At 36.4% G+C, this 14,395-nt stretch overlaps 1 protein-coding gene across 2 annotated transcripts in view; it reads left to right on the top strand.

The window, feature by feature from the left end:
• Positions 1 to 1,315: 1,315 nt before the first annotated feature.
• The window catches only part of LOC148309960 (gamma-tubulin complex component 2-like), a 65,873-nt gene continuing 52,793 nt past the window's right edge, over positions 1,316 to 14,395 (top strand). Inside the window, exons 1-12 of one of the 2 annotated variants that reach the window (XM_088259244.1) lie at positions 1,316 to 1,465; positions 1,703 to 1,870; positions 2,698 to 2,845; positions 4,009 to 4,189; positions 5,293 to 5,588; positions 7,410 to 7,538; positions 8,310 to 8,483; positions 9,222 to 9,399; positions 10,209 to 10,497; positions 11,143 to 11,258; positions 11,721 to 11,895; positions 13,612 to 13,780. In XM_088259244.1, coding sequence (XP_088115370.1) covers positions 1,425 to 1,465; positions 1,703 to 1,870; positions 2,698 to 2,845; positions 4,009 to 4,189; positions 5,293 to 5,588; positions 7,410 to 7,538; positions 8,310 to 8,483; positions 9,222 to 9,399; positions 10,209 to 10,497; positions 11,143 to 11,258; positions 11,721 to 11,895; positions 13,612 to 13,780 — 2,064 coding nt within the window. In that variant the 5' untranslated portion in view covers positions 1,316 to 1,424. The remainder of the gene's footprint in view (positions 1,466 to 1,702; positions 1,871 to 2,697; positions 2,846 to 4,008; positions 4,190 to 5,292; positions 5,589 to 7,409; positions 7,539 to 8,309; positions 8,484 to 9,221; positions 9,400 to 10,208; positions 10,498 to 11,142; positions 11,259 to 11,720; positions 11,896 to 13,611; positions 13,781 to 14,395) is intronic. The other variant, XM_088259243.1, reaches the window with a different exon arrangement.

Consider the following 14,395-nt stretch of genomic DNA (forward strand, 5'->3'; position numbering starts at 1 on the left):
CCTGAATGATGGATGTTTAACTTCTGAAGCATGTAGTCTATAATAAAACTCAAGTGGCAAAAAACAAGTGTTTTCTTTAATCATTGTAACATGTCTTATCACAAAGTTAATGCCGAAACAATAAATAAAACATAAATTACAAATTGATGATGATATCCTTATCATCATCAATGCAAAGGAAAAAGGGGAAAATTATCCATCTTTGTTAGACATTTGTTCTTCTTAGCATAATATAATTGGATTCAACCTGTAATTTGAAAACAATATAACAATTAATAATTAAATATAATCAAATGTGGGTAAATTTTGAAAGTGCGTGCATGCATTATTTATGTAGATACGTAATCTTTGTTAATTGACTACAAAGGGCTGGAGCGTAGTTAAATAAAATCAGTTCCTACATACGAATATCCAGACTGCACACACGTCCAAACACCTGGTTTGTTGATGATTTATAACCTCGTTCCTTGTCAAAAATATTGCGCCCGCGGGAAGCGCTCTATCCCGTAATTACAGAGCGATCTAATAATGGCTAAAATACGATCGGCGAAAGGTGAGCGCTGATCGCAGATGGTCATTTTTTGTCCGAAAATGAATGAAAGGCGATGCAATCAATAATCGTGAATCGATAACGTACTCGCCGCTATACATTTACCATAAACAAGGTGGGACTCTATGCATAAAAATTGAAAATGATGTTTTTATGTGTCCCCTATTAATAATAATAATATATAATTCTCAGGTGGGGAGGAGTTAAAATAAATATTAATGAAAATCACTAATACTGCAGTGTCCTATGCACCATTAGGTGCGGATAAGGGTTGGAAGAGAATACATTACGAATTTGAGTAATGTGATAGTGAAATTCTCAAAAGACTTATTCATCTATGTCGAGATATCAATAAAAGTTGTTCGTGTTTGCCTTGTTATGTGACAGAGACTTTTGTAAAATAATCCTTTGTTGTTAGTCCCTAATGTCGGATCCTGACTTTCAAAACTTGTGTTAAGGACGTTTCTCTATATCTCAAAGCAGCTTGCAGTTGTCCCCCAAAAATACCCTCGTTACCTGGTCGCTCCGGTGAATAGGTGAACTTTTCCTCTTCGAATCTCCACGCTGCTTACCAAAAAAGTTTCTCCTAGTTATCCACTATTTAAAATTCGATGTATTTACCGTGCAAAATAGAACTGTTACTGCCATCTATACATATATTGTACAACTTTTTTTTTAAATTACAGTTTCCTGCAAAACGGTATACTTTACGGTTGGTAGCTCATGAACAATGAGATAATTTTTCTTCCTTGAAGTACCCAACCTGGGTGCGCCATGTTCGAAAATTAAACTGTCATTTGGTAAATGGAGCCAAAACAACTAAATTAATTTCAGCCTGATTAGATAATAAGGCGCTCACTGTGGGATTAAAATAATGATGCACACAGTAATACAGGAGCTTTTAGAAGCTCTGGGGTAAATATATTACCATTCTATCAATGAATATAACGTATAATCCAATACTGTAATTATTTATATTCTCCTGTCAAACGCTTGCTTATTTTTAGTATTAAGCGTATTTTTATCGTCTTTGTGTATTTTTTTGCTTATTTTCGACTTAATTATAATATATTCTTCGAGCTAAATGTATTTTCCAAAAGAAATATTCCCATTTTAATTGAGTTTTGATTTCTTAAATTGTTTGTTTTTTAGGTGTGATTTATCACCAGACGTAATCTTGGAGCATATTCAGAACAATCCTAACTACGCAAATGGCGTTTGCTCATCAAAACAAACGTATGAACACGCTCTCAAGCTCTCACACAGGACGACAAACCCCAAAAAATTTATGAAGAAATTTGAGGAAATGAAAACAAGGAAGTGAGTAATTTAGCAGACCTCTGGCCATTTTTTATCCCATTGAATTTTATTATAGAATTTGTTAGGCTATGCCGTCGTTATATGAGCAAATGGAGAACTCAAAAATAGTAATTTTTGCATGTTTGCAATTTTGTGGTGTTTCTTAGAAACCATAATTTGTATTTTTTTTACAAATGAGATTATCAAGAGTCAATTTGTCACAGAAAGTCATCTTATAGCCATTTCGTTATTATTTGCATGCTTATAGTATGCTTAATTTGTCTTAGGTATTAACACATTTTTGGCGGGCGGTTTTTTCATCAACCCCGACGCTAATTAGTATACTTATTAGGATCGTATGCTAATCACAAGTAAGCACTAACCCAACTCCGATCTGTACAATGTTTTCTGGCGTCTCATGCTGTACCAAAAGTAAGCTACTAGAATGCTAAAGATGTTAATGTTAAAGATGCTTTAAAGAATTACAACGAATTAAACGAAAGAACGACATTTGAATTAAGGCTTAGATCTCAACTGTTTAGTGGATGCGCTCGGCAGCATTCGGGGCTGTATGTGTCTTCACGCTGAACTTTATAAAATATAAAAAAATATATATATATATATTTTTTTTTAACTCCTTACCTTTCAATAACTCTTCTTTTAAAAACCATGTATTTATTTTGAAAAAAAACTTTTCTCAATACAAAAATTTTGTTTTAAGAAGAAAAAAAACAATTACGTCAAATGTTACCTGGGTTTAGAGAAAATTAAGCTGCGATTTAATGAATACTGGGCCTTAAACAATAGATACGTAAATAAAATATAAACGATTATCAAATGTTTTGCAGTGTCGATTCATTGGGTCAACTAGTGTCTTTGCTTTACTACATATTGAGCGATGACAAAAAACTTAAAAGTCCGGGCACCAAACCAAAAACAGCTCCAAAACCTGTCATCACTGACAAAATGTACTTCACTAAGGAAGATCTACCGCAGGTGAGCAAAATTTAAATATATAACACTCTCCTTATCATTCATCGTTCACTTTCTGAAATACCACAAAGTAATATGTACATATATGCTTTTAAAATACAAAATTTTATCTCGTCCTTGTGCTAATTAAATAACATTTTTAAAATTTACCAGGAGATAAAAAAAAAACTATAAATAAATTTATGAGGCGAATGTGGTTGGCAATAAAAGCAGAGCAAGACCTGGGAAAACTTGGCATGATCAATACTTGGTATTTTAGATACTTTTAAATTAATAACAAATTTAATTATCATTTTTGACACCTAATCAAAGATGAAGAAGAATATGGAAGTCTGAGCATTTACAACTCCTGTATTTATAACTCTTGTAATTGGAGATAATCCAGATTTTGTGAACAAGTATTTGGACACACTCAAAATGTTGTTAACCGGATCCACGCGGCTCGCATAACCGTATGTGTTTTTACAAGACATGCCCCATACGCGGCTGACATAAGCGTTTGTGTTTTCACTTTGCTCCAAGTTTCGAACCTCAGTTCAACTTGGAGGGATTTTTTCATGGTGTGGAACTTTGGATAAAATAATACGTCAATCCTCGGCCTTATGACATCTGTTGAAATATCTGACTAATAATTTGTAACATCACAAGGATAAATAAAACAACAGATCCCTGATTTTTCTTGCGGTCGGTCGGTAATTAGTCCGCTATCTGTCTCACTCTCGACGCTACGCATCGCCAGTGGGTAAGAGTGACACACGATGCGTGCTTTGATTTATTTATGTTACGATCTAATTTGTTTATATTACGATATATTTCAAGAATAGTGTGACACACGTGTATTATAGAGTACCAAAAAGGCACAATGAATCCCATTGAACGTTTTTGTTTAGGAAAATAAATCGTTTCATAACTAAATACATGATAAAAGTAATAATTTAAAAAAACGGCGAAATACAGCCGCGCACGAGCGTCTCTTAGGAACAAAGTTAACGCGTTTAAAAGGTTAATAAAAATTCTCCAATTCATTAATTGCTATAAAGTTGGCTTAACCCACTCATTGTGTATGTCACAATCTGTCAATTCCTTTCCATCTTGATGCCCCCCTTCCTCAGGCTTATGTAAATTACTGATACCCGTGATTTAAATCTGAATATTTTATATCGTAGATCAAAAACAAAATCCAGAAGGCAGTGGACGAAGTGAAGAAATGCCGAAAGACCAATCTAGAGGAGAACTGGGGCAGAAGTGGCCGTCTTGACCTGCCCAGCATGCCAGCCTGGCTCGGTGAACGCGCCGCTCTGTCGTGGGACTTCCCTAACGATACAATCACCATCACCGCGTCTATCGGTAAATATAAGGCAACATTATTCATCCATACACCGGACAACTCATGGGACAGATGTCAATAACCTCCTCCTGAGTGTGATTAAGTGAAGTGATTGACTTAGCGACAAAATATTTGATTGATAGATTAATTGTCTTGTCAATTCGCCAACTCATCTACAAGAAAAAATTACTGGAATTCATCTGATGTACAATCCAATGCCTTTGCAATATTCCTTGAGAAAAGAAGTCTTCAGCTACCACATCCAGAAAAGTGTTATATGACTTACAGGCATTGACATCTCAATCTATAATGATCTCTTTTTCTTATTGGCTTGGCGTTTATTTTTTAGAACTTAATATTTAAACCAATAAAATGCTATTTAGTGGACTCAAATCAGTGTTTGATTTTTAAATATTTAACGTATACGTATAATGATCTCCACTACTTAATTTCTCCTTTGGCTATATCGATTTGGATTTTGAGGAAACAAATGCAGGTGATGCATTCCGCATCATTTTCAAACAACAAAATGATGCGCGATGAAACACGTGTCACAATAGATTTTAACACATTTCGGATGGGTGTTTTTACGCCTGCGGACCATTGGCAACGGGATTTGATAATTATGTACACATAGTTTAGACCTTAACAAAGAGATTGGGTGCATAGTATTCACATGAAAATACTAAATAATCCCTTCTTTTCTCACTTTGAAACAAGGCCGGCACAGAAGGTAAAAATACCCTTCCCGTCCTTAAACATCAATGAGCCGAATAGGTAAAAATACCTATCCCATCCTAATTGTGTTAAGAAATAGTCGTATTTACCAAGTAAAACTTAAGTTAAAAATGGATTAATGTTATTAATATGTAACTGCCAAATCAATTTAGACAGTCGCGTAGTCGGGTAGACGCTAGACTGCGAAACTGGCGTCGCGGGTTCGATTCCCGCCAATCACAAATATTCATTTTTAATTGGTCTGGGTGTTAGTAATGTATTTTTCACATATACCTTCCCTTTCCTAATTATCCTCCCTGTACACAAATCTTTGAAGTAGAGGTTTTGGCGGGTTTTTCCTTTTTTTTGTTAAATAATAATAATGAGAAAATGATTAAATTTGCAGCCGCCATTCCGAAAGTGTCTCAGGAGACCATCCTGATAGACGACCTCCTGTACTGCCTGGAGGGAGTGGCGGGGAAGTACATCGTCCCGCAGCCTCTCATCGAGCCGTACGGGCCGCGCTACTTCGAGGTGGGCCCCGAGGTGGACGAGGCCCTGCGCCACATCATCCGCCAGCTGCTGCCGCTGGCCTCGCACTACTCCGTGGTCAGGAGGTTCATCGAGAACAGTCACTTGGGCTCCGGGAAGGTCATACACGCCTTGGTGTACGCCATGGAGATCTTGCTCAAGGATTACTATGTAAGTATGGCAGGGAGGGACTTTAACCACTTAACAGATTGTTGTCGGGCGGTTTTTTCATCAACCCCGACCCTAATTAGTATGTTAACATACTTAGGACGGGAAAGGTATTTCTACCCGTTCGGTCGATTGATGCTTAAGAATGGGAAAGGTATTTTTACCTTCTCGGCTGTCCAAACTGAAAACACAGTAAGGGACATTTTTTTGTATATGTTTTTTTTGCATTTTTGGACTGAGTAGTTTCTACTTAGTCCAAAAATGCAAAAAAATACTACAAAAAGAACGTCCCTTACGATGTTTTATGTTTGGACAGCCGTTCTGTTGCGGCCTCATTTCAAAGTTAGAAATGAAGGAATTATTTAATGTTTTCACATAAATATATGTACCAATCTCATCATTAAGGTCCAAACTATATGGATATAATTATCAAATCCCGTCGCCAGCGTTTCGCAGGCTTAAAAAACATCCGTCCAAAATGTGTTAATTAAGGTTGTTAACTTATCACAAGTAACTGGAAACCCAACTCTGATCTGTACAATGTTTGTTGGTGTCTTGCGCTGTAACAAAAGTAAGCAAATAGAATGCTTATAAGCGTCTCTCGCTCCCTACCCACAGTATGTTAAAGACATTTTAAGCATTTCCCGCAAACAACGTATAAACAGTCGTATTTTGGCCAGAAAATTTGCCGATGCAAGAAATCGTCACCAAAAATCGAAACAAGACTACCCGAATACCGCTAAGGTTAGTCAATAAAAACTAATCAGGCAAATTAATATTGAGTGGTCCGAATACATTTTTCCGAGCAGCACTCGGACTAATTATTATGTACAATGCAAACTCCTTGCCTGAGTTATACTCGGGATAAACTGGGAACTGCTTAACACATTAGCAGCGTACTCGCTTATTCTAGATTTCTCAGTACAGATATGCACACCGGCTAGACCCGGCGCTATTCTCATCTTCCGACATACAGTTCCTCTACCATTCCTTTTTTATCATTTCGACACAGTGTTATCTTGATCATATTGTTACCAATGTTACTTACACGATGGAAAAGTGATCAATCCTGCGTTTCAGGTACCAGTCCAGGGTAATATTAATACTATAGGGAAAAATCACTAGAATTTGTTTAACTCCACCTGGGAATTGAACCCGGGGCCTCCACCACGGTTGCTAAACACACCAACCATTACGCTACAGAGGCAGACAATGTCTTTCACACATCAAATATATTCATTCGATCAATCTTAGATCCAAGAATCTGGAGCACAAAACTAATTAATTTGCCTTTGTATATCGTAGTCGTACAGGAGAAAGTGACCAACTACCAAAACGTAAAATGTTCAGGAGGGTCATTTAAGTCACTTTTGATTATCAAGGAAATAAACACCAATGCAGTTAGTCATTTTTAACAAATCAATATACTATACTTCCAAGTTTAAAATCCTTTGGGATTTTTTTCATGGCAATATTAAGCTAGTAAGATATCAAATAGTCACGTAATAATGATCACGTTTTTGCAAAAAATGCACTTGGTCACTTTCTCCTGTATGACTACGATATGTATAATAATATCAACAATTTTGGATACTTTTATATAGCGCCATTTTCGTAAAATACTACCTCAAGGGAGCTTACACAGATGTAAATTATGATATGAAAATGATAATGGAGTAGAGCAGCCATATTATTGTACCTTCTCCTTGGTCTTGTGAGTCGGAGCATGATCAAGATCTTGGGCAGGATGCCTCCCTGAGCGATGGTCAGGGATGTATGCTAGTACATATACAATTTCTTAATTCTAATAATTTGTTTTTATAGGTGGTTGTGGCTCAACTTGAAACTGAACAAAATGCTGGAACATTGAATCTCCAAAAGTTGTGGTATTTCCTCAGGCCAATAATGCATACAATGGAAATTCTTGCCAATATATCAGCTGACATAGGAAAGGTGAATTAACATTCAGTTATCATATAATAATATTGCTAAAAACCAATTAAAATCTCTCAGATGAATGTGCGGCAAAACAATATATGATAGATTTTCGAATGTTAAAATAAGGAAAGAATGTAAGGCTGAGATAAGCATTATTGATAAAATTAAGAAAGGTGTGTTGTGATGGCTTTGACATGTAGAACAAATGAGTGAAGAAAGAATTGTAATACAAATTTATGAAGCGAATTTATGAATATGGTTGATGTTCGGTTCATAATATTATAATGATAATAACATTTTTAGTACATGTATTCAAATATTTGTACTGAATTTAACCCTCCTTTCTAGTAGTCAAAAACAGGAACAAAGGAAGACCTAAGAAAACTTGGCATGCTCAAAAGCATGAAGTGGTTAAAATAGTTACCACACACCCTTGCTTTGTACATATCTAATGTAAAAATGTTGTATTAAGAGCAAGTCGGTGCAGGTCTGCATTCAATCGATTAACATACTTCGGAGGGGATACGTATTTCTACTCGTTCGGTCGATTAATGTTTAAGGACGGGAAGGGTTTTTTTATCTTCCGCGCCGGCCTCATTTCAATGGCAGAAAACAAGAAATTATCTAATGTTTTTATATGAATATTATAAACCAATTTCTTTTTTAAGGTCTTAACTATATGTACATCTTTATCAAATCCCGTCGCCAGCGGTCTGTAGGCGTAAAAAATACCCATCTGAAATGTGTTGAAGCATTCATTTATCTGTTTGATTGTCAACATTTCAGAGTGAAGCACGGAGCGGAGCAGTTCTCACCCTTTTACACGAGCAGACTAATGCGCTACTGGGCGACACCAAAGCTCAGGATATCTGTCTGTTCCTCACGCAGAAAGCTTGCCAGCCATACATGCAGATACTGCACCAGTGGATTTATAAGGGCAGTATAGATGACCCGTTTCAGGTGAGCGAGTGTTTTTGCCTAAAATTTTCACTCTTGAATTACATGAAATTATAGTAACTTTAAACATAAAGAGTAAATCCACTCACGAGTAGGCATAGGCTTTGAAACTTAAAAAGTAGAAGCCTGAGTAGGGTCATGATAAGCGGTGTTGCATTAGTCGTAGCTAGATTTCAGGGTCACTTCACGTTTGGTAAAAAAAAACCCGTTTCAGGTGTGTAAAAAATCTTATTATGTATCATATTCTGATATTATTATCAATTTTCTTTTACATTGCTTCCATTGCATTCTCGGATCTGATACATAAGCTCTAGGCTTTCTGACTGGCTACTCTGGCAAAAAAAAAATTATAAAATGTAATGTAATGTAATGTATCTCAATATAGATTAAGAAGAATATGGAAGTCTGTGTATTTACAGGGCCTACGATCTGTCATAGGCTGTTTCCGGTGACCAATTTACACGCGTGCAAAATTCCCCATTCACCATACTCATGATTGACAACCACATTTCTAAAATTTTTGGAACTCCTACATATATCATTAATCTCATGACAATGTACATGTGAGCTATCTATGTTAAAACAGTAGAACTCCAATTATCCGAACTCCGACTATTCTAATCACTTTCAGAATTCAAAAAAGATGTATATTTAGACAGAAACGTACTACGATGCAAAATAATGATTCTGTCTAAAATGGATAATAGCAAAATGCGGTAATTTATATTGATTTATTTACAGGAATTCTTGGTGGAAGATAACGAAGTGTTCAAGAAGGAGGATTTGCCTCTCGGTTACTCTGCAGATTATTGGGAAAAAAGATATACTATACAGAGAGATCGAACACCAAAGTTTTTAAACAGACTGGCCGATATCATTTTGAGAACCGGAAAATACCTTAATGTTATTAGCCAATGCGGTAAGTCAATTATGTTGTAATCAATGAATTAGAGATCAGCGATCAGTTGTAAGTTTGTAACTTGGTCTTTTTTGAGGTTTAGTTCAATCAGTACTTATAAACCCTTTTCTTTTTCACAATATTTTGAATGTGTCCAAATCTTTGTTCACAAATCAGGGTTTGTCCACTTAGGATTTATGTATATTGACATGTCAACATAGACGTCTCGGTGTTAACAGGACGTACGACCTGAAATATTGAAATTGTGTGATTACCCTGCTGTTATGTAGACGTCTCGGGTAGAAACTGCCTGCTCATCAAATTTGCAACAGTTGCGGAGTGGGTCGTTGGACTATCACTCGGCGTTTAGTCGCCCTTAGGTCGTAAATCCGAAGAGAAAATCAGTAACTCTGAGGGGCAATCTCAGAGCTCTGAAAAGAGCTGTCACCGGTAGCTTCTTTAGAGAATCACGGCAGTCTGAAGTCCATAGGGGTGATCAAGTCCAAGTCGAAGTCCAGGGTGCTAGCGAAGGTCGTCAGGTGAATCTCAGGAACAAGTTCTTTTAGTTGCTACAGAGGCTGGTAGAATACAGATTTATTTTAGACATTGGGGCCCTATGTATACTTAAATGTTATGCGCGTAACGCGCATAACATTACACAAGTATACATAGGGCCAGTAGTAGTAAAAAATGCATTTTCTATTACTACTACTTATGGTTTGCTCATCTCCACACTCACAAACAGGGTTGTTCCTTTTCCCCCACCTCCAGATCAAATAGTTGCAACATTCAAATACGCTATATTCGATGTATTCTTTTTTTAATTTCAGGTAAAACTATCAGTTTGCCCGATGCGGAAGAAATCAAGTACACCCTCAGAGAGCAACAGTACGTGACGGCCATTCAGCGAGCCTATTCCTTTGCGAGTAAATCGCTCCTGGAACTGCTGATGAAGGAGTACGACCTCATGGGAAGGCTCAAGTCGGTGAAGCACTACTTCCTCATGGATCAAGGGGACTTCATAGTGCAGTTTATGGACGCCAGCGAACAGGAATTGAACAAGAATATCGACGACATTATACCCACGAGACTGGAATCATTACTCGGACTCTGTTTAAGGTAAGCAAAATTACCCATTTTCTTTTTATTTATTGATTTGACATTTACTTTGTGGAATGACATGTTGATTTTTTTTTTAAATTAAATACTTATATTATACCACTCATTGTTGTTTTTTTTGTAATCGGCAATTATTGTCAATAAAAATTGTCAATAAAAACATCTGCAATTTTCGAAACTAGTCGTGTGAAATGAAATTAAACTCCATAAGTGCTGTAATAAAAGTGCTAAATTTTTAAATAATCCATTTTGTTAATTAGGTGTATTTTTAAAAATAGAATAGCCCGCAAAGCCTCTATTTTAGAAGCTTGTCTATAGGTAGGGCAGTTTGGAAAGGGATGGTGATGTGACAAATACATCGCAAACGCCCGGACCAATTGAAAATAAATATTTCTTGAATTCATTTTGCAACTGGCGGGAATCGAACCCCCAACACCAGTTTCACAGTTGAGTGCCTAACTGACTACCCCACGGCACCTGTACGCGGCTACGCGTTGCTGTGGCTATACCGGTCTCAGTCTGGTTAGATGGAAAAAAATAAAGAAATAGAAAGCACACATTTCTAAGTAGCTTCTTATGACTAAATACTCGTAGCATATGTATACCTATATTTAGGTAATGATTTTTATTTTCCTCTCTATATAGACTTTCGGCGGCTAATCATGACCAGTATAATGAAGACATGAGAACCGAATTGCTGACGGATGATCTACAACTGCAGATGTCGAAAATTTTATCAATTCAAACCCAGGAAGAAAAAGGTACAAATCATTTAAATGAATAACATTTTTTCCCCTTCGTCTGTTTTATAATTTATAATTTTTCTCCAGTTTTTTTTCCAACATAAATTTTTAATGGAACTATTTAAAAAAAAATTATCAATCATATCAATAATATACGACTCAAAAAATCTGTGTTTAAATTATTACATAAATTAAAATGGAGCTCTACAAACGAAACGCCAAATCAATAAATAATTTTAATTCTCTAAAATATATTTCAATGATCCACAAAGTTAATGCTTTAAATATTCAAAATATATATTATTCTTACTGTAATGAAAATTATGTTTTGACTTTAATGGTGGGAACCGACTGGAGTCATTTCGTCATACCGTAACACGTTACTAGTACTCCATCCGATGTTCAGATGCTCGCTGCGAATGTTAGATTACGACGAAGTGCTCCGGTCAGTCTCCACCTTAACACTCTACTTTGTTGCAGAATTCCGACTTCACAAGGATGAAAAACTTTCCCTGACTGGCTGGGAGTCCTTTACTTTTGCTGTGGAAGTGAAGTGGCCAGTGTCCCTCATACTGAACCAAAAAGCCATCACCTGCTACCAAATGATATTCCGACACCTCTTCTACTGCAAGCATGTGGAGAGAATGCTATGCAGGTATTATTTATTGTCAATTTTATTTATTATTTCCGCATTCACTTTGTGGTAAGACATGATGAAATTAACTAACTAACTAACTAACCATCACGCTGCTTCCCCGCAGGGGTAGGCAGAGAGAATAGAGCGCCACACCACTGTCCTTGCAAATCGGCGGGTATGTATGAGGAGATGCATGAACGTGGAAGAGGCGAAGAATGTTTGCAACCTAACCTGACCACTTTCAAGTATTTGGCATACCTGATCGTGCCATGTTTTTCTCGATCTTCCTCTGCTTCTTTTCCCGCTAACATTCGCCCCATAAATTTGTTTTACCGTTCTTTCATCACTCATTCGTTCTACATGTCCAAACCATCTCAACACACCTTTCTTAATTTTATCAATAATGATTATCTCAGCTTTGCATTCCTTCATTATTTCACTATTCGCACATCTATCATACATCATTTTGTCGCACATTCTTCTGAGAGATCGCATTTCGACTGCATTCAGTCTACTTTCATCCTTCTTTTGCCAACTCCATGTTTCACTTCCATACATTAGAGTTGGAACCAGGACTCCGTTGTGCACTGCCAGTTTAGCTTCCACTGATAGGTTTTTTATAGAAAATGAAAATACTTGTTTTTTACCACTCAAGTTATATTTACTTTAATGACTAGTTTTCGGAAACTACAAATGCTTCCGTCATCGGGTCTGAATAATTAAGACAAATAATTATCCGATAATTATTTATGATTTCATTTTTATTCAGACTCTAAGATGGAAGCATCTGTAGCTTCCAAAACTAGTCGTTGACCAGTCGGTGGCAAAAAATAACTGTTTTTATTTAGTACAATTTGTTGTTAATATTAATATTATTTATTATATCTGGACACTGGATTATTTACCCTACGGATGGGATATCAATGTAAAGGTGTCTCAACTTGATATGAAACATATATTGTTCTTTTCTTTTATATGAAAAATATGGAAGTATGGCATTTGGCTGACATAAGCAATCACTTTATACACTTGTGTAACGTTCACCATTCTGCCCATTATTGAACATCCTCTCTTCTCCATCTCACTCCTCATTACTGAAGATTGTGACCCTTGTCGAAGCATCCATGTTGCATTCATTCTTTTAAATGTGTATATATGCAATGGTCTTAGATCCTTCCATTAAGCGATCACTTAGATAAAGTGATCGCTTAAGCCAGCCAAATGCCAGGTCGTAAGCCCTGGGATTCTCTCAGACTTCCATCTTGTCTCATATCAAGTTGAGTCACCTTTAAATTATTTATTGTATTGAACACATTGGTTACAGTTTATTAAATAAATCTAAATTTGACCCAGTGTCCACCTCCGTGGTGTAATGGTTAGCGTATTTAGCTACCGTGCTGGATGTCCCGGATTCGATTCTCAAGGACGGGTGAAAAAATATGTGTGAATTTACACTCTAATATATATTTAATATTACCCTGGTCTGATCCCTGAAGGGCAGGAGTAATCACCTCGCCTTCGTGTAAAATAACCATCAAGATAACACTGCGTTTATTTGATGCAGTGCCCTATGCACCATTGAAGTGCGAATAAAGGTTTAAAAAATAATAAATAAAATAAATTTAAAAAAGTTTTCTAAAGAAATGTAATTTGATGCAGGGGATACTAGATCGCATCGAAAGATTGATGAGCATCATAATGGTTAAGCATTGTCGTTATTTTTCTTTTCTTCAGAGTGTGGCTGTGCAACAAGGTGGCGAAGCGGTTTAGCGAGGCACGGCAGTACGGAGCGGCGTTCGCCTTGCGCCAGAGGATGCTCAGCTGCCTCCAGAATCTCCAGTACTACATGTGCGTGGAGGTCATAGAACCTAACTGGTCCAACTTCATCGCCGGCCTCAATAAGGTATGTGGCTCATATTCATTATGATAGAATCGCAAGTGTCTAGCCGTTTTAGTGCTGAGATTTTATCTTATATGCTAAAATTGCTGAAAATGCTTTTTTAAATATAAAAATGGTCCTTTTTATTACGTGTGTACAAAATCAACTCTATTTTCTCAAATACTGTGGAACCTCGGAATTCCAAACTAATCGGGCCAGTGACCTGTTCAAATTTACAAAGTTCAGATTAGCCGATACATTTGTAATACAGTACATACGTAGTAATATGTACACTACAGTATTTACATTGTACGTGCCACCCTATGTCGCTTAATATACAACATACGCTCTGCGTACGAATTTTACATACGTTTGTACGTATTACAATACTTGAGTAGCAATATTGAAAAATTTTAAAATTGATTAAAAAGTTACAGTGCTGTCACTTTTCAATAAACAAAATTTGGTTGTACAAAATAATTTTATGTAATAATAAATGTGCTTTTCAGTCTTTGCATGTTTTTTAATGTTTTCCTTTAAAATCTTGTTTGGCTGTCCTGGAATTTCGAATTTCTGTGGAATTTCGAAACTGTATTGACCAATTTTAGTACCGTAGAACGGGGCTACTTGAATTTTGAC

The sequence above is a fragment of the Brachycentrus maculatus genome, unplaced genomic scaffold, assembly GCF_059751285.1.
Source record: "Brachycentrus maculatus isolate JH-2025_06_01 unplaced genomic scaffold, ASM5975128v1 h1tg000115l, whole genome shotgun sequence".
NCBI classification, from domain to species: domain Eukaryota; kingdom Metazoa; phylum Arthropoda; class Insecta; order Trichoptera; family Brachycentridae; genus Brachycentrus; species Brachycentrus maculatus.